This window comes from Megalobrama amblycephala, linkage group LG7 (assembly GCF_018812025.1).
Source record: "Megalobrama amblycephala isolate DHTTF-2021 linkage group LG7, ASM1881202v1, whole genome shotgun sequence".
Lineage (NCBI taxonomy): Eukaryota > Metazoa > Chordata > Actinopteri > Cypriniformes > Xenocyprididae > Megalobrama > Megalobrama amblycephala.
This window is the reverse complement of record NC_063050.1, coordinates 2,182,941-2,202,495: the sequence shown is the minus strand read 5'-3', so window position 1 is coordinate 2,202,495 and position 19,555 is coordinate 2,182,941. Positions and strand designations below refer to the sequence as shown.

At 35.3% G+C, this 19,555-nt stretch overlaps 2 protein-coding genes across 3 annotated transcripts; both read left to right on the top strand.

Annotated features, from left to right (window-relative positions):
- The first annotated feature begins 707 nt into the window (after positions 1–707).
- Positions 708–5,560, top strand: LOC125271047 (caspase b-like). 2 transcript variants are annotated; one of them, XM_048194987.1, is made up of 3 exons: positions 708–987; positions 3,345–3,614; positions 3,706–5,560. In XM_048194987.1, the coding sequence occupies exons 2-3, from the start codon at positions 3,356–3,358 to the stop codon at positions 3,861–3,863; spliced, it is 417 nt and encodes a 138-aa protein (XP_048050944.1). In that variant the 5' UTR covers positions 708–987; positions 3,345–3,355; the 3' UTR covers positions 3,864–5,560. The 2 variants fall into 2 exon arrangements, with proteins under 2 accessions (XP_048050944.1, XP_048050943.1); XM_048194986.1 differs by having other exon boundaries at positions 712–987; positions 3,700–5,560.
- A 5,828-nt stretch (positions 5,561–11,388) lies between these two features.
- On the top strand, positions 11,389–19,428 carry LOC125271048 (caspase b-like). Its single transcript, XM_048194989.1, has 3 exons — positions 11,389–11,610; positions 16,645–16,918; positions 19,228–19,428. The coding sequence occupies exons 2-3, from the start codon at positions 16,654–16,656 to the stop codon at positions 19,380–19,382; spliced, it is 420 nt and encodes a 139-aa protein (XP_048050946.1). The 5' UTR covers positions 11,389–11,610; positions 16,645–16,653; the 3' UTR covers positions 19,383–19,428.
- The last annotated feature ends 127 nt before the right edge of the window (positions 19,429–19,555 follow it).

Below are 19,555 nucleotides of genomic sequence, written 5' to 3'. Positions count from 1 at the left end.
TCACTTATAAAGTTAAAGAAGTTTTTTTCACTATATATATATATATATATATATATATATATATATAGATAGATAGATAGATAGATAGTAGCGATGTCCGAATCACGAACGACTTGTTCTTTGGACTCGAATCTTTTATGATTTGGTTGAACCGATTCACAAAATCAGTCTAAACGATTCGTTCACGAATCGGACGGAATCAATAAACAACTGCCAAAACAGACCTTTTTAGAAATGTACGATTCGTAGTAAGATGAAGATTTGAGTGATGGGGAGAAGAATAATTCATTTTAATAGCCCAATAAAAGAAATGTTACAAAAACAGAATGGAAATATGTTTTCGATTTGATTGAAAAATATTTTAATTTTAATAAATGGCGTTTTATTATTATTATTTTTTTTAAAAGACTGCTGAAATATATTAATTTATTATACTTTAATGTCAATGCAAATTATATTTAAATTATAAAATGACTTTGAATCATGTCTAAAACAAAGGACTAGGAAACCTGGAATTACACTTTAAAAAAAAAAAAAATCTTATAACGTAAAAAAATAAAACTTCAAATATAACAAAAACATGAATAAATAGATATATGTGCAGTTTGCATATATTTATGAGGGACCATGTATTGACGGAATTACGTCCCGAGGTAAAAGAATCCCAGAATTAGTTTTTGAATCGCTTCTTTGAAACGAACTCTTCGAAAGAACCGTTTCTCGGAAGCGAGTTGGATTTCCCATCACTAATAGATAGATAGCTCTCGTTTGTTTGTTATAAGAGCTGTAAAGCTATAAGATATCTTTCTTATAGACAACACTTATTTTCTTCTTCTCGGATAGATGTTGTTGATTTTATTAATGCGGAAAGCGCAGACACTGTCCAATAGCGCGGCAGAGCATTTTTCAAAAAGGAGAGAAAAAAGTGCGAAAGTGAAAGAGACTGAAGCCAGAGAACAAGGAAGCGCTGCAACTACCGTCAGCTGTGTAAGTACAACATTAATTTCATTCATAATAAGTCTTAAATAAGACGCAAAAGTCTTTCACTACAGTCTACGCTTGTTGTTGCAAGTAACAGTAACTAGACTATAATATTTTGGGCCTAGTTATACAGTAAGTGTTTTTCTTTAACAGGTTTCAAACATGTAAAAGACGAAAGACATCCGTTTTAACATTACACGTTTAAAACCTACACAGATACTGACAAATGTTTCATCTGTTGTTGTGTAATTGTTGTGGTGTAACTTCACCTGATCAACAATGTGCTTGGAAAGAAAAAAAAAAGTTATTTTTGACAACACCAGCAAAACACTTGTGACGTCAGTCGCAAAGACGGAGCTGAAAAACATTACGCTGCTTTATTTTGCCGAGGCGTTTCAGCGTTCACAGGCGTTTATAAGAGCTGAAAGTTTACAGGTGTACATGTATAGGTTTAATCTGTAATATTTGATCTGATAACTCGTACTGTACATGCGCAGTCACACTATTTAAGCATGCGAAAGCTCATAGGTTAGGTGATACAGTCGCCATATATCTTTCATCATAGGGTACAACGGGGCTAAAGGCACACCTTAAGAAAAAATGTGCTTTTGACTACTCTCAAAGTATATGATTACAGGAAAAATATAAATGTTTGTATTGACCTTTGATGGAGCATCAGATTTTGTGTGAAAATAAATCATAAAAGTTATAAATGGCTCCATGGGGTAAAAGGCACACAGTATTCATACAAATACTTTAGCTAAAATAATATGTTTTTAATAATCTCTAGGTTAATATTTGTTGAAAATAATCACTTTAGCAAAGTTTGTACTGTTTTCTGTTTATTTTGATAAATAAGAATTAATTTATGTTCAGTGAATATACTGTTATTAACATAAGCCTGTTAATATAAAAAAAATACAGAAACAAAATTACTTTTAAAAGTAAAGATTTTGAAAGCATTGAATGAGATCCCATATTATTTATTATAGATTTATAGTAGTAACAATAAATTATATTTTATTATATGATTTATATAATATTTTTAAATATGATTGTTTCATTATAAATATGGTTATTATCTCTAAGATGGATACCCAATTTGATATATGATATTTACTATGTGAATCTAACCATGTCATGTGAACAAATGGAAAAGTCAGCCAGCTATATTCATTATCATATTAATTATTGTGACTTTTGCCCCAACAGCAGTGGCGCTTTTTACCCCAAATACCATACTTTTACATATTCTTCCGTTATTGTAAAACTGTTGCTTGAATTACCTTGAACAAAACTGAAAATCATTAAGAAAACCTTTGTCTGAAAATACAAACATTAATTTAATCGATTCTCATTTGCTACATCAAAATTCACATCAAATATTAGATCAAACTACCTCAGAATCAACTTTGCGTTGCTGCCCGCGATCGCGTCAAAGATCAGACAAATTTGCACGTGCATTATGAAAAGCAGATATTTAGGAAAGTGCTGCAGCAAGTTTTTGTGCCATCTAGTGGTTTAGAGGAAAATAATACCAAAGGCGCCTTTTGCCCCGTTGTACCTTATGTGACTTTAATGCAAAGTCAACAATCTTGAGTCTCTACTTATTTTGTAGGTTAGCATGTAAAAATACACGCTAATTAAAAAATGTTACCTTCAAAAATGAAATCACGAATCATTGAGCCCGATCACACGAAAATGCATATCAATAGTACGAGTGTGTAATCTCGTAGAATATATATGCCAAAATGAGTTTTGGCGTGCTTATGGTACGCGGTTTTTCGCGTGCATATGATACGCACTTTATGGCGTATTATACGTATGAAACCCCCACCCCCCACCCCCACCCTACCCAAGAGCGTGTCATATACACGCCATAAAGTGCATATCATATGCACGCGAAAAACTGCGTACCATAAGCACGCCAAAACTCATTTTGGCATATATTCTACGAGATTACAAACTCGTACTATTGATACGCATTCTCATGTGATCGTGTTGAATCTTTCAGCCATTCAACAAAGATGCAAATTGAAACCAAGTATAAAATCCTAACCTGATGATATCTCTAGTGGACAACTGTAGTATTACAGTCTCGATCTGTCATTCACCATTGCAAATGAGGTTCTACTATGTTTTAACTCTTAAAAGATTATGATTGTCATGATATACGCCATTATGATGATCTTTTAATCTTTTGTGATTATTGTGTGGATATTTATATCAAACGAAATGACAAGCTACTGTTTCCCCTACTAAGAAAAGCACCAAAACTGTGTTGGTGTATCTTTGGGTTGAGCATTGAGGCTGATCATACTCCACATTATTCAAGACTGTTATATTGTTGTATATTTCCATAGAGTGACACACAATGGCTACAACCAAAACTATTCTTCTTGATGTACTTAATGATCTACTGGAAAAAGAGTTCAAAGAATTCAAATGGCACCTGGGGAACGGTGACAACCCTATTCCTCGAGGAAAGCTGGAGAAAGCTGATTACAGTGATGTTGTGGATCTCATGGTGCAGCACTACGGCAAATCAGATGCTGGGAAGATTGCAGTCAGAGTGCTACAAAGCATTAAGCAAAATGAGCTTGCTAAACAATTGAAGGGAAAACTTCAGGAAGGTACTATATGTTGACTTGACTATATGCATCTGTAGTACTTGATCTAAGCTGTTGTTCTGAGTTTCTTTCTGTGTCTCTCCATCAGTTCCAGAGGACGTATCTGCTGGAGGTGGAGCTTCATCCAGTGGGACATCTGTAACTCGTCAGACACCTGGAGTTACACAGAATATTAAAACTTCAGATGGAGGAACTGTAAAGTCCCACGTTCTTCAAGGAGGTGTTTTCAACGGCCCAGTGACCTTCAACTAATGGTCAGGGATCTATCAATCAATCAATCAATCAATCAATCAATCTATCTATCTATCCCAAGGATTTTAAAGGGGTCATGAATTGGGAAATAAAATTTTCTTTGATCTTTAGAGATGTAAGAGGTCATTGTACTATAACAAATATCATGTAGGTTTCAGAACTCAAAATTTCCTCGTTAGTCCAAAAGCAGCTTATTGAAACCAAGCTCAGAAAAAGACGTGTTTCAGACTTTGTCACATTATTACGTCATAGTTTGACAAAAGACTGCCTCTGCAGAAGAAGATCCACGCCTACTTCTACATCATTGCCTCTTTAGCCCCGCCCACCGTGCCGTGCATGTCATGTTGTAGTAAATACAATTGTATTCCCAGACAGCAACATAGTGTTACATGTACCAAATCTGGGGCACACTATGTTGCTGTCTGGGAAGAGAGTTCCAGATCGTGTCAGTAAGACACTCTTTGTTTGTTCGCTTTATTTTACTGTGAATTCATTTTTAAACAAGACAGTTCAGAAAATAAAAGATGATGCAGTGACGACTACACTGGACCTGTCAGTAATGTCGCAACACAAGTGTGAGTAACCGTGTTTTTACCATGTGTCATTGTAGCTTCGTCTGAAAAAGGTCGCTTGAAATGTACTCACTTTACTGAAAATTATGAATGTATGATCGATTAGTGTGACAAGCGATGGTACATTTATTCATAATTCATTTACACGAAACAACTTAAGTTACTAAAACTGTGGAAACTCCAAGTACTTAAACTTTATTTGCCACTTACAAAGCATATGTAATATGCATAAATGTTTCACATTCTTGGCAAATGTTTTCAACTTTTTTGTACCGTCTTTGTTTTAACTCTAATATAATGTGATAAAATACAATACTACCTCACAGATACATAAGGAATAAGAAATAAATATAAATAAAGATGATTAATTATTACCAAGCTTTCGCAGACTGCTGTATCCTTTTATTTAAGGTGTAGGTTCTTGTCTTACAATTCTGGATATCAATATGGCTGAACATCGGAAGTCTTCAAAACATTTCCAAACGTGCAATGGCGGGTGACATTAAAAATTAGTTTAATTTGCAAAACTATTACCCAATAATAGAAGTGGGCGTTTACTTCCAAGTCTTAAACACGGCGAGACCATTGAAAGAGAAGGTCACAAACAGGACAGAAAATTGCTTATTATTACTTCTAAATAAGGATGTTTTTGATAATATTCATAATATGATACATGGACATCAGAGAACATTATATATTTTAAAAAAATACAGTTCATGACCCCTTTAATGGAGAGAAACTAAACTGCAATGTTGAATATTTGGCAGATGAATGTTTAGACAGCTCATAGTTTTAGAGGCAACATCCGCAGATTTGAGGCTCATTTACTAAAGCCACAAACATTTTAATACATTAAACAGTATTCATATTTTTTATGTATTTTCAATGTATTTGAGCTTATATATACATCTCTGTATTAGTCTGAGTAATTCTGAACTGTAAACTCTCTGTCCAATTTCTAAAGATATTGTGGTTATGTGTGTAAAAATCAACGACCAGCAATATTTTTTACTTCGGAAATGTCATTTATGCACTTTCTTGCCAAAATGGGTGGCACCTAAGAGGGGTATAAAGACAATTGCCAATGTTTGTATCTCATATTCATTAAAAACAGCTATAAGCACAGACCTGCAGTTTGCACCTTCTTGAATTCATCATAATTTAACCAGACAATGATCTTTTGAATGTCTACATTAAGAAACACATTAGGTCACAATGCGTTTTATTGAAAATGTATGAATCGATTCATTTCAATAGTACATTAAAAGAATGACTGAAAACAAGTAAGAAAAAAAAAACAGCCATATGATTTTGAGAGTGATATTCCTACATGATTTACTAAGTTACACACAGGGCCTAAAACTAACCACACCTGCCAACGGCCAGTGAAAACCAGCCATGAAACATATTAATCCATATTAAAGTGACAAAAGCTGTTCCTTCAAGAGCAATAAGTGATTTTCTCTTGGTCTTTTGTTGTTTGATTAACATTATTGGGCTGCTGTCACTTTAAAAGCCAATGCACGGATCCAATATACTGTTACACACTCGTTTTCTTTCTCAACTGTTTATGTTTAAGGTCCTGTCCCAAATGACACTCTTCATATGCACTTTCAGTCTTGTGGATCTACAATGGCTGTCACATACGTGTGTCCGTTAAGTCCACAAGACCGTGGGTGGGTGTCCTATTTGTCATTTTAGGTTTCAGAAGGGTGCTCATGAGCGGTGAATATGCATCCTCGATGCTCACTTTTGCTGACCCGCACTGAATAGAGCTCCTCAGCAGACTTCTTCCTGACAAGTGATGTTACTGTCATGAAAGTGCAGACTCGTAGAAAGATTGTGAGTGTTTAGGGTGACATTTGAAACAGGGCCTATGTTTACAAGGATACTTGCCAAGACAATTCAAAGCATTTTGACAATTTTCTTTGAATATGTCTGTTCAAGCACAAGAAGATGTGAAAGAGAGCTCAATTCTGTATTCGCACGCTGTCTGAGATGCAGATTCCTGGGGGCGTGCTTCGGAGTAATCAGTTGAGTTCCTTTTTGCATCTTCTTGCGTTTTAATATTTAAATAGGCAAGGCTTAAACTGTGGTGACGATGCAGCACTGACCTGACTGTCCTGAGTGTTGTTCATGTTTATGTTCTCACAACATTGCATTGCTAGAATTCATAAAAATGTTACCAGCTAACTAGCAATTGACACCGTTTCATTTACTCACCGACATCAATGTTTACTTGCATTTGGCGCTTGGCAAATGTTAATTTTAGGCCCTGGTTACACAGTTGATAGCAGAAAGGAAGGCAATTCAACTGTTTCTACAATGGTATAAAACACACATTTGATCTTCATGCTGATGGATTTCATACTGACAGCGTAATTGTATTTCCAGTTGTATCAAACAACTCCAATAGCATGATGGGGGGAATCGTCTGCCCATAAATACACACCATTGGGGTTTGTATTGTGACAGGCTGCGTACCAAAATGCCCCGAGATGATATTTGGCACAATTATTTCCATAGGAGTCTTGGTCCTTGTCAAAGGTGCTGAACTTCTGTTCATTGTGAGGAGATAAAGAGACAATAACTCAATGGAAATGTTTTTTTTTTTTTCATGAGTGTAAATGAAAGTGTCCTACCTGCTCCTACATCAGTGAAACCTGAAACATGCAGTTTATACCCGTCCATTTCACAATCCACAGAGAAGGATGAGTACAGAGCAAAAACTTTATTTCCTTCAAAGTCCTCCAGATCCACTCTCAGCATGTACTTCTTCTTACGTGTCAGCTGGTACATGTTCTCCAGCCATGTTCACACACACACACATGAAGAACATGTTCATCCACACAAACGGACACACGCTGTGAGATCTTACCCAGCCAGTATTCGCTCTCCACATTCCCGAATCCTCTCTTGTAATGATTCCAGGGCCGATAGAAATTCACACTGTCGTCCATTCTCCTCTGAATCACCTGTGATGAATTTATATATATGATTCATAATGTATGTTCTGATATGTGTTTAATGATCTAAAGTCACATTCGTACCGTCCATCCTCCGTTGTCTTCCTCTTTCCCATCTGAGATCATGTGACAGTAAACCCAGAAAGGAATATCCCATGCTGGATAGATGGTGTAAATCCCACTGTGTGTTTCTCCTGCTTTATAATGGTCAGAACAGTCGGCTGGCATTTCTTCATCATGACAAAAGCCACCAAAGATACCAACATCTACACAAGACAGTGAGAAAGAGATGAACATCACAATGAGAAGAAGGTGAAAAAAATTGTAGTTATTGAATATAGAGTTATGGAAGAACTTACTGACATCTTCTCAAATCGAATCTGTGATCTTCTGAGGAGAGATTATCCAAGAAAGTAATATAAACATGTTCATATTATGTCTATTTTTTAAACTGTATAAATGTCTGAGGTAAATAAAGAATAAAACAGAAACTCACTGTTTGTGTTGTGCCTTGAGTGATTGTGGATGAAACATATTTATATATCTGTCAGATTCTCAGGCTCCTCCTCTGGGTTTCAGCCCTTGTATAGCTCTTTTATATTTATTTCATATGACATATTTGTAACAGAACAACACAAGCAATTAACTCAAATCTCATGATTTACTGAAAACACAGTGAGTATCAGGTGCAAAGAGGAGCAAGTAACTTAGCTGAACAGTCTTGTATTGCAGATGACAAACACTGGTGAATGAGATGAACACATAACAATGGCTGATCAGCTGAAGAGTAAAAAATATAAAGTCCAACACGGAAGACAACAAAGGAGAAACAACAGGAACATAAACAGGCACATGAATTAGAAAGTTGGACTTGAACCAGAGTGATTTTGGAGATCACACCAGCAAGAGACCTTTTTTCTCGAATATCAGCACAATTGCAAATGTATTATTGATTTTATATATTAGTTCAATGAACAAGAAGTTATTAGGAAGTAAGTTCCATGTTAAACTGAATAATGTCAGTTTTTGCTGTATTTCAAAGCAGAACCGTTGTGCATCTCCCAGCAACACTGTTCAACTCGCTTATCCCAGGTGAAAAAAAAAAGTACATTGCTATAATGTACTTAAAGTGCTCTATTTTCGTGCACTAATTTTGTACTTAATATACAAAAAATTCTTCTTAAGTACTTCTTAAGATCATCTTAAGAACATCTAAGTGTACACAACTGTGCTATTTTGAGACAGCATGAAATATGAACTAAAATGTGCTTTTAATATACTATCTCTGTATTTAAAAAATGTATTTAGAGACCACTTATATAACATTTGAACCCATAGTGTACTACAAGTGGTAGCTAAATATATATTATAGACTGAACGGGCTCAGGCAGGAAAATAGGGGAGAAACAGTTTTCTTACCGTTGCCGTCATTTATGGATAAAACTTGTGTTTAAACGTTTAAGGAAACACAAGACAAAGGTTTAATAAGTGCAACATTCTAAAATACAAGAACCAACAGGATTTGTGTATATATTTTTTTGTGTTTTTGATTAAACTCGCACTTGTTTATTGTTATCAGGACAATATACAGTAAACTAAACTAATCAAATCATCTGGGTGTGTCTTCATATATGAGGCCCCAGGAGCCTGTGGTTATCTGGTTCAGACACTGAAGAGTGTTTTCATTTTACAAGAGATTCTTCTTAATTCACTTAATATTTTACAGTCCCTCTGTAGTCATTATTTTATCCTTTAAAACTCATCTTTGATCATCAATATGACATATTCAAATGTTTTTTTTGTTTGTTTGTTTTTTTCTCTGTGAAAATAAATTCTTCATGCCTTAAAATAGCTTGATGTAACTGTACAGTCTTGCTTTAGTTAGTATTTGCTGTTCGGTTAATATGCAAATTAGTCCCCGCCTCCACTCAATCACACCAGCTCAGTTACAACATGTTTTTGGTGGCAGGAAACAGGTGAGGCTTTTGTTAGAAAATAGCTTATCATTTAATGAATCGACAGCCTGTTCCCTAATGTTTTAAGCTAAACAATACTTAAGTTGGAAACTATGTAGATTTTGCTATGATAAAGTTATTTTAAAAGAGAAGGCAGCGTAGCAGTTGTTTTAAAACTGGACCAGTGACTGTGTCGAGTGTGAAGAACCGAATTCATCCTTGATGAAGTATTCAGCCTTCAAATGCGATCTCCAGAAGACGCAGCCTCCGAAATGACACGCAGCTCCTGTCACAAAAGGACTGTGTTTTTGGTTGTGAGGGAAAGATGACATTTTTCAGCTTCCCAAAGAACCCAGCGTTAAGGGAACAGAGGATGAAGTTTGTTTTTCCGGGGCAGCAACGGAGTTGCGCACGTATGTTTGTTTGTTCTCGGTAATTCGGTGATGAATGCTTTGTAAACAAGTCCCATTTCAGCGCTGGATTTGTAGATCGGTGGTGTTGAGTAAAGTTGCATCAGATGCCTGTGTTTTGTTGGCGCGCAAGTGCATATAATGTAAACAACACAAAAGTTTTTGTTCCCTTTTTATTTATAATGTCGCAGCTAGCATGCGATCTCTATGCAGAAGCTGCGCCCGCTCGTGACTCTTTAGCTCTGCCCTCGGCACTTACGGCAGACACGCATCCAGGATCTCGGCTTTTTTCGTAAAGACTCGGTTTAGAGTATCTATCTTTTATAAATATGACAAAACTAAAGACTTTTTGGATATATTAAGGATGCATTGTTACTCTATATGTACTCAAGCTTAACATGAGATAGGCAGAAACTGTGTGTGAAAAAACAAAGCTATATATACCCGGGGCTCAAGCTGATGGTCGGCCGTCGGGCAGTTTTGTTCGTCGGCCGACTAAGTTTTCTCAGTGCGTTCCACACCGTCAGCTGAAGTTGGTCCTCGTTGGCTTTTTTCCCAGCCAATTCGACTTGTTGAATCGGCGTCGGAGCTCGTCGGTCCGTCGGGCCATCTGATCATTCTGGGGTGAGTTTCCCGAAAGCATCGTTGGTGAACCATGGTCGCAAGTCCCACTGAACTCTATTGGTAACGACGGAACTTGCGACCATAGTTCGCTTTGGGAAACGCACCCCTGAATTGCTGTTGTTTAGCAACTGTCACCTGCTGGTACGGAAAGGCATTTCATCTTGCGCAGGCGCAGAACGGACGTGCTACTTGGCCGTCGGCTGTTGAGCTTTGGTTTGGTGTGTCATGCCAACTTTGGACACAGACTCTGCCGACGTGAGCCAATCCTGCAGTCTGCTTTCGTCGCCACTAGATCATCGGCGTCAGCTTGGTGTGTTCCTGCCTTTACAGACCCGCACACTCTATGCACATGCGCAGTTCACATTCTACCTCAAATTACTGTAAATGCACTATATGACGTTACAGGTATTTTTGTGTGAATATTTAGATCTGGTGACTTGTTCATACATTCTTTGTTTTGCTCATGGGCAGCATTAAAAACAACATAAACACCTGTAATGGGAAATCTACTCACCTTCAGATAAAAGTTGATATATTTCACATATTTACAATATTTGGAAGGGAACTACATGATTAAAAAGTTTTTGTTATATTTAATATAAATATTTATAATATTTATTATTATCCTCTGTCGGCTGACACGCCTTAAATTCGCAGCCTCCTCCTCTGCCTCCAGATCTTGCCTGCCAGAATGGCAGTAGCAAGTTCTTCTCTCTTCACCATTTTTATTGTACAGATAGCCTAAAGCTCGTCGTGTGTTCACCCTGAAGAGTTTAAACATTTTAATAAAGTAATAAACACATGAAAAAAAAAAAAACATATTTTACATATTTTATTTACATTTATGCAATAAAAAAAATGACAAAATGCAACAAAAAAATACAATAGGTACATAATAGATAATAACGTAAGTTTGTCACTTTATGAAAGTTGCGATGTTGAGTTTAATCTTTGGTTTAATGTCCATTAAAATATCCTGGGGAGGTCATGTGACCAACAGGAACGTCTCAATTCTCAAGGATGCGTTCTCTGTCCTCCCGTCCTTCCGAGTTCGTTCTTTCAAGGTCGCCTGGCAAGACCGGTACCGAGTTCTTGTAATATGCAAAGCGTTATGGGAAGTCAAGGTGCATATTTCTAGAGAAACCTTAAGTGAAAGCGAAACCCCCAAACGAAGGAAGGAAGTGCAGACTGTTGACACGTAATTTTGTTCAACCAGAGACGTAAGTAGAGTGTCTTATATAATTCACTTTAACAAATTATTTCAATATTGGATATTGGTTTATAGAGTTTTGATTTTACTTTTACTTAGAAAGGGCTATTGGAAGATGTTTGTTCCGAACCCCTTAAAAAAGTTGTGTCTGTCGGAAGTTTTGCGAGTCTTACGCCTATTTAACGAATGTTTCACACATAAAAGTTACTCCGTTTGCAGTGCGTATGCGGCGCGGTTTTTTCTTTCTTTTCCGTGCATGGATTAGAGGAGGTCGGGAACCTTTAAAAGTTCTTGACTAAAGTAAAGTTGGTTCACATATTCGAATTTCCCGGGTCAATAACTTGTGAGCTAAACGCTGTTACGACACAAATAACATCTCTTTTCAATCGTAGTAATGTAGAGAAGCAGCTGCGACCTAATTTTCATCAAAACCTTGAGTTTTCCTCAACAGTGGACAAAATACATTGATCTCTGTGCGACAGATTCGAAGGGACCGTCTACAAAGTGTAAAACCTGAAAAGCGTTACCAAAAAAAAAAAAAAAAAAAAAAAAAAAGTTTTTTAATAATTTTTCATACGTTTTTTTATAATGAAAACTATTTATACACTGTACTGTCACCAAATTTAGTTCACACTTCACTAATGTCCTGATAGTTATAGTTATTTAGATAGTTATTTTTGTATAATGTTTATGATTTTTTTAATTATGCCAAATATTTAATAACTCGACTTTTATTAAATATATATTCAATAACTTCACTGTAATACACTGTACTGTCACCAAATTCAGTTCACACATCACTGCTGTTATTTCCACTTATTTTGGAAAAATGTCTTTTTGTGTAATTTGTATGATGTTATATTTGGAAAAATATTCAATAACTTCACTGTAATATTGTCACCAGTGAAGTTATTGAAATGTCCACTTCAAATGTTGACTACAGTAGTAAAAATATCATAAAAATTATTTAAAAAAATATATGTTTTCCCCCAAAATAAGTGTTGTAGTAACCATCAGGACAGCAGAGCAGTGATGTGTGACTGAATTTGGTAACAGTGCGGTGTATTACAGTGAAGTTATTAAAATATTTTTCATAATATTGATTTTTAATTAAGAAAAAGTGCAGAATTTAGAAGTTATTGTATTGTATTGTGCTCAATGTTGCCTAGACAGCATTCAAATTAAGTTTATCAATAAATGTTAAAAAAAATATAAAATATATTTTTAATCCCATCCTTTTAAATCCATTCACTAATCATTAAAAAAAATATATATATATTATTATTATATTATTATAGCCTACATTTAGCTATTCATTGAAAATATATTTGATTAATTTCCCCCTTCATTTCCCCTAGCCTATCTCTTTATCCAATTCTGCAACTTATGTTACTTAAAGTTTGTATTTTGTAAATACTGTAAATGCCCAATCATGCCAATACATTTTTTTTAACTTTATGACTGTTTCAAATGTGTGTTAATATTAATAGGCTATAGCCTATGTTAAAATAATATTTTGTTTATTATTTGTATATAGCATATATAAAAGCTTTGATGATATTTACATGCTATTCTGATTAATCAATCGCATAACAATATTTTCAGATAATATATAAGACATTTTGTCACTGTTGCAGACAGAATCACTGAATAGACAAAAACCACACAAAGTGGCTTTAAATAAAATAGATTTCCCTATAAAGTATGAATGATCAATTTATTAAATGAGATAACAGTATATTTGGAAATATACAGAAAAATATATTGTGTAAATATATTACAATACTAATACATAAGGAATTGCTGCTATATTGAAAAATATGTGACAATATATATCAAAACGTAATTTTATATTCAGTAATACACTTCAGATGTATGTGATCAGATATAGTACTGCATGTGTGATTTATTGCATTTATATTTACTCATGCAGTATAAACACACATATATAGATAAATATATTATGTAATATATTTCTTATATTTTATAATTATTGTCATTATAAATGTTTAATGCTTCCAGTTAACAAAAGCACAAGCACACCTACATGTACTATAGTATTTAGTAAAGAGACCATCTGTAACGATGACTCAGAGTTAGGATCCATTTGCAGCTTTATTGAAAGAAAACTCGTTGTGTACACAGGCAGGGGTCGATCACCGGCGTCAGATACAGACAGGGCTGAGCAGAGACCTAGTCGTAAAACAGGCAATAGGTCAGGGCGGGCGGCAAACAGTAAACACACAATCCAGGCAAACAGAACACAAAGGTCAGGACAGGCGGCAATGTATCGAGAACAGTGGCGTGCAGTGATGTGTTCTGAAATGAATCAATGTAAATTAATGTGCATTGCTCTTAAAGTTGACACATCTTCCTTGTTAAATGAACATTACTTTACAGTACATCAAAAAAAGAAAAAAAGAAACCAAATACAATTCTATTTTGTAATTTTACATTAACAATGTAATGTTCTATTTATCAAAACCAAGTCAATCTCATCAAGTTAGTGTTTTAAGCATTTCTACATTCATTCCAAAATAATAACTAAAGGTAATAATAATTTAAACAATATATTGTATTTGTGCATTGCGGTTTTTCTTTTTAATTGTCAACCTAGGATATTTTGGATCATCAGTCATGCTCCATTAACACCGTCTGTCACAGACACGAATTGTATTTTTAATTTCACCAAACTGATTGCACTAAAAACCCCTGCAGTCATCATGTTTTCAGTCCATTTCAATTTTGATTTTAACGTGACATAAAGCGGTGATATCTAAATGGATGATCTGTTTACTTACTTTTCGATTAGTCTTCCGATTGACGCCATCATTTGTTCAGTCAAACTGACGCGCGAAATGCGCACGTCAACGAGAGGCGGGATTTATCACACAAACCAATCATATCCAATCATAACCAATTACATTCAATCATAGCGCAATGGAGACATTGCCTCCTCTCACGTGACTTTCCCCCATTCATTCTCAATTACCCCCCACAAATCCCACCGCACGCCGGGGGTCTGATGATTTTATATGGTTTCCTATGAGAGGAAAGGGAGGCACGACTCCATAGACTGTAAAGCATGACTCCTGCTGTAACTTTAGCGACTTCTGATCGAAACAAAAAGATATAGATTTAATCAAAACAAAAATTCTCATTTAATAAATAATATGTATTAGAAATTATTTGCTTTATCCAATCAAATAAATCAAATAGATTTAAACAATTTCTCATTTTCTCTTTTTAAAAAAAATAGAGTTAAAAGAAATTATTTGATTTAAACAAACAAAAGGATATGGATTGTTACGTGCTAGCTTGGGTTGGGCTGATAGAAAATGTCATAGTCGCTGATGCTGACAGACATCACAATGTTGAGCCACCATCGCGCATTCTCTCTTTCCCCAGACACGTGCCACATTAATGATGAACACCTGCTGTTGACAAGCAGATTCACTGAAGGAAAGGGAAACACAAGAACTACAACTGACTTCAGCCACAGCCTTAGATGAAATCAGCTGAAGATAAAAATCTTTTAATCTCTCAAGATCTAATGAATCGTCATTCAGGCTGGGATCCATTTGCATGCTTTATTAAACAAGATCGTAGTCGTACAGGCAGAGTAGATCAGGGGCAGACAGATATGATGCAAGGCAGGCAGAATCGTAAACAGAGAACAGGCAATGGTCAGGGCTGGCAGATAACACTCACAGGTCAGGATACAAAGCACAAGTCAGGGATAGGCAGCAGAGGTTCGTAAATGATCAGCAACAGGTTCAGCAACAGGTGATCAGTCAGACAGAAGAATAACGCTCAGAATTGTACACCACGGCAATACAAGACTTCACGTCTGAGTGTAGTGTATGTGAGTCCTTTATAGTCCGGTTAATGAGGTACAGCTGGTGGGTAATAAATCCAAGGCAGGGGATGATGGGAAGTGTAGTGTGTGTGAATGTTAGTACTCGGGTGAGGGCTCCCTCCGATGGCCAGAGGAGGGAATCACGGAGTTCGTCTCTGTGACAGAATCTAATTAAACAACTCTACAAACTCTACAAAACATTACCATCTTTAGTAATTACTAACCAGACTGACTTTATACGTCTACATAAGTCTTTATACGTTTTCATACGTCTACATAAGTTCTTATGAGAATTAAAGGATTAGTTCACTTTAAAAAAAAAAAAAAAAAAAATATACTGATAATTTACTCACCCCCATGTCATCCAAGATGTTCATGTCTTTCTTTCTACAGTTGAAAAGAAATTAAGGTTTTTGATGAAAACATTCCAGGACTTCAGTGGAGGCCAAACGGTTGACGGTCAACATTTCATTGGAGCTTCAAAACGTTCTACACGATCACAGACGAGGAATAAAGGTCTTATCTAGAGAAACCATCGTTCATTTTCTAAAAAAAAAAAAGAAAAAAAAAAGTTTTAACCATAAATGCTCATCTTGAACTAGCTCTCCTCTTCTTCTTCTCTATTTGAATTAGAGTATTAGTGTATTACTGCCCTCCTCAGGTCAAAGTTTGAACTAATTGTTATATACTTGCACAAGCATATTGTATATGACAGTTTAGTTCAAACTTTGACCTGTGGAGGGCAGTAATACACTTATCAGTGTCTACACTGCCGAAATTCTAACAGAGAAGAAGAAGAGGAGAGCTAGTTCAAGATGAGCATTTATTGTTAAAACGTATAAAATTTGTTTTTTGTTTTTTTTCTCGAAAATGAGCGATGGTTTCTCTAGATAAGATCCTTATTCCTCTTCTGGGATTGCTGTAAACTGTAATTTTGACCTTCAACCGTTTGGGCTCCAGTGAAGTCCACTATATGGAGAAAAATCCTGGAATGTTTTCATCAAAAACCTTCATTTCTTTTCAACTGAAGAAAGAAAGACATGAACATCTTGGATGACATGGGGGTGAGTAAATTATCAGGAAATTTTAATTTGAAAGTGAACTAATCCTTTAACAGAGTTTTAAATGATGATTTATTGATTTTATTGAGATCAATCCTGTTAACTTTTGTCCTTTTTCTCCTAGTGACACAGAATGGCCACTGCTAAAAGAGTGATTTATAACACACTTGAGAAGCTTAAGAGTGATGATTTCACAGCATTCATCTGGCACCTGGAGAATCCTACAGAAGGCATCGAGCCTATTCCTGAATCAAAGCTTGAGAATGCTAATCGTCAAAAAGTTGTGGATCTCATGGTAAAGCAGTACACTGATAAGGCTGGGACTATTGCAGTAAAAGTGCTGCGCGACATGAACCAAAATGATCTTGCATCCGATCTTGAGCGGAAACTTCAGGGAGGTAAAAAAAATCATTTTATACCAGTTTAAGATTTAGTCTTAGTGTAGCACTCTAGCAGTCATCATTTTGTAAAAATAAAGAGAAATATACATGAAATTAAACAATTATGTTAATATGTTTGGATATAATATGAGTGTGTTTATTATAAATAATACAATAAAATATTGTATTTTGAATATATTGTGCAAAATATTGTGCAAAAGATCAAACAAGGATGAAAAAAGAATGTATGATTTATATTGTCATATGTAAAATGGCAGTATTAAAATATACTGAATATTCACTGTAAAGCAAAAAAGTGTTTTTTTGTTTTTTTTTAAATGGCAGAACTGCATGGCAGCACAGGGTGCCAAACCTTTACCATTAAAAAAGTCCATCAACTGAAGTAATATGAGCAAGCTGACCATAAACTAAAATAACTTGCTTAAATTGCAAATTAACAGGGAAATACTGGCAGTAGAGGTGACATTTTACAGTTCTCTTATTGTAATATATTTAACAGCATGTTATTGCAGTAATACTCTGAATATATTTCATTTAAATACATCAATTTATATTATAAACACATATCCATTAAAACATCAATTTAATTTGCATTTGCATGCATTAAACAATCAATGCAAATAATTGTCAATTACACTGCTATTGCTCTTTAAACAAAGCAACATACAGCAAATTATTAATGTCTTCATCTTCTTCATCCTCTTCAGCACAATTGTGACCCACAAAACTCAGATAACAGAAACAATTTAAATCCCAACAGATCATTAAAATGCAATGAACTTTATATACTATATTTATATTTCTATATTATATATAAAATATATTAATGAGATAATTAAATGATTAATCAAATAATGAATGATCAATCATGATGACACATGCTGTCCACAACCAGAATCACACTGTCCAAAAAAAAGTGCACAGGATGCCAAATGTTTAACTTGAATTGAAATAACAGTCAGAGTAATTCAACTGATGTAACATGTTTAGACTGACAAAAATAGAAGATATTAGCTAAAACACAGGAACTACAACTGATGACTACAACTGACATTAAATCTCTCAAGATCTGATTAAATAACAGCTTTTCTTTGGTTGCTGTAACTGTGTTCATTTGTTATGGTGAAAAAGATGAGTGAAAATGTGATCAGGAGATGTTGGTTATGTTTTGATTATGACATGATCATTATTTAATGCCTTGTTAAAGGTGCTAAAGAGGATGTTTTCGTCGACTGAGAAACCAAAGACTGTTAGTGAGTTTTTGAAATGAGTGCATGCGTAAGAACAACCCCCCTCCTTTACATTTTGAGGGAACGCCTCCCAAAACTCGTGCACGAGTATCGGAACACGAGTGTTTACCACCGGCATTCGTTGTGTCGTGTTAGTGGATTCATTATGTCGGACTCACCGCAGGTAACTCATAATCTGCAGTTGTTACTCCTGTCTCCTGACAAAAACATTGCATGCGGCGCCTGTGGAGTGTGGAAAGTTACTGGAGCGCGCAGCCGCGCTCGTCTCTCACAAGGAACGTCACGGCAGTGATTGACAAGCCAGAGGGCCAATCGTTTATGCGATGATCGCGTAAACGATTGTCTGATGTTTTTAAGGCCCTACCTCGTGCACAGATGATGTATATTAATATTATTACTTTCAGTGCACCTAATAAATAGTCTTTTATCAGTTAGTAAAGACAGTTTCAAGTAATATTGCAAAAATGTATAAATCCTCTTTAGCACCTTTAACTGAACTCACCCAGAATTTATTTCCTTTTTTTTTTTTTTTTTTTTTTTTACAATAAGGCTATGTTCATAGTGCGAGCCTTAATTCTCAATTCCAATTTTTGCTCAGTTCAGATTTTTTTTTTTTGTATAGCTGTTCACATTGTTGTTTTAAATGTGGCCAATATCAGATTTCCAGTGTGAACAGATCATGGTTCTGAACTGACCTGCATGCGCAAAAGAATGATACAAACAGGGATGCCAGTTTTTACCACAAAATCCACTCAATTGCTTTTCAAATCTAGCCCAATTGCATTCCGTGAGGTATCGCAGTAAAACTGTGTTCCAGGGGTTAAATATCATGTTAGTGCGGTCGCTTAAACCCACGGATTTGTAAAACAACCCCAAATGCAGGGAAAAAGTAACCAAATTCTGCGTGAAAATTGCGCAGTTGTATGAAAAAAAAAAAAAAATAGTAAAATCATTGTTACATTTTACTGCATTTTCTCTGTAAAAATACTTTTTTTTTTTCACAGTGTAGTATTTGATGTTGTGCATTCTGAGTTTCTCTCTGTGTCTTTTAATCAGATGTTCCTGCTGGAGGTGGAGCTTCATCCAGTGGGACATCTGTAACTCCTCAGACAACTGGAGTTACACAGAATATTAATACTTCAAATGGAGGAACTGTAAAGGCCCATGTTATTCAAGGAGGTGTTTACAACGCACCACTGACCTTCAACTAATGATCAGGGATCTATCTATCTATCTATCTATCTATCTATCTATCTATCTATCTATCTATCTATCTATCTATCTATCTATCATTTTACTGAAAATGATGAATGAGGAATATAAGGACAGTGCGATTTATTCGGAACATTTATTCATAATTTCATAAATTTACTTAAAAGTACTT

Coding starts and splice junctions, on each gene's coding strand:
- LOC125271047 (XM_048194986.1), top strand. CDS start 3,356: ATGGCTACAACCAAAACTATTCTTCTTGATGTACTTAATGATCTACTG. Junction 3,615..3,699: donor GAAGGGAAAACTTCAGGAAG/GTACTATATGTT, acceptor TCTCTCCATCAG/TTCCAGAGGACGTATCTGCT.
- LOC125271048 (XM_048194989.1), top strand. CDS start 16,654: ATGGCCACTGCTAAAAGAGTGATTTATAACACACTTGAGAAGCTTAAG. Junction 16,919..19,227: donor TGAGCGGAAACTTCAGGGAG/GTAAAAAAAATC, acceptor TCTTTTAATCAG/ATGTTCCTGCTGGAGGTGGA.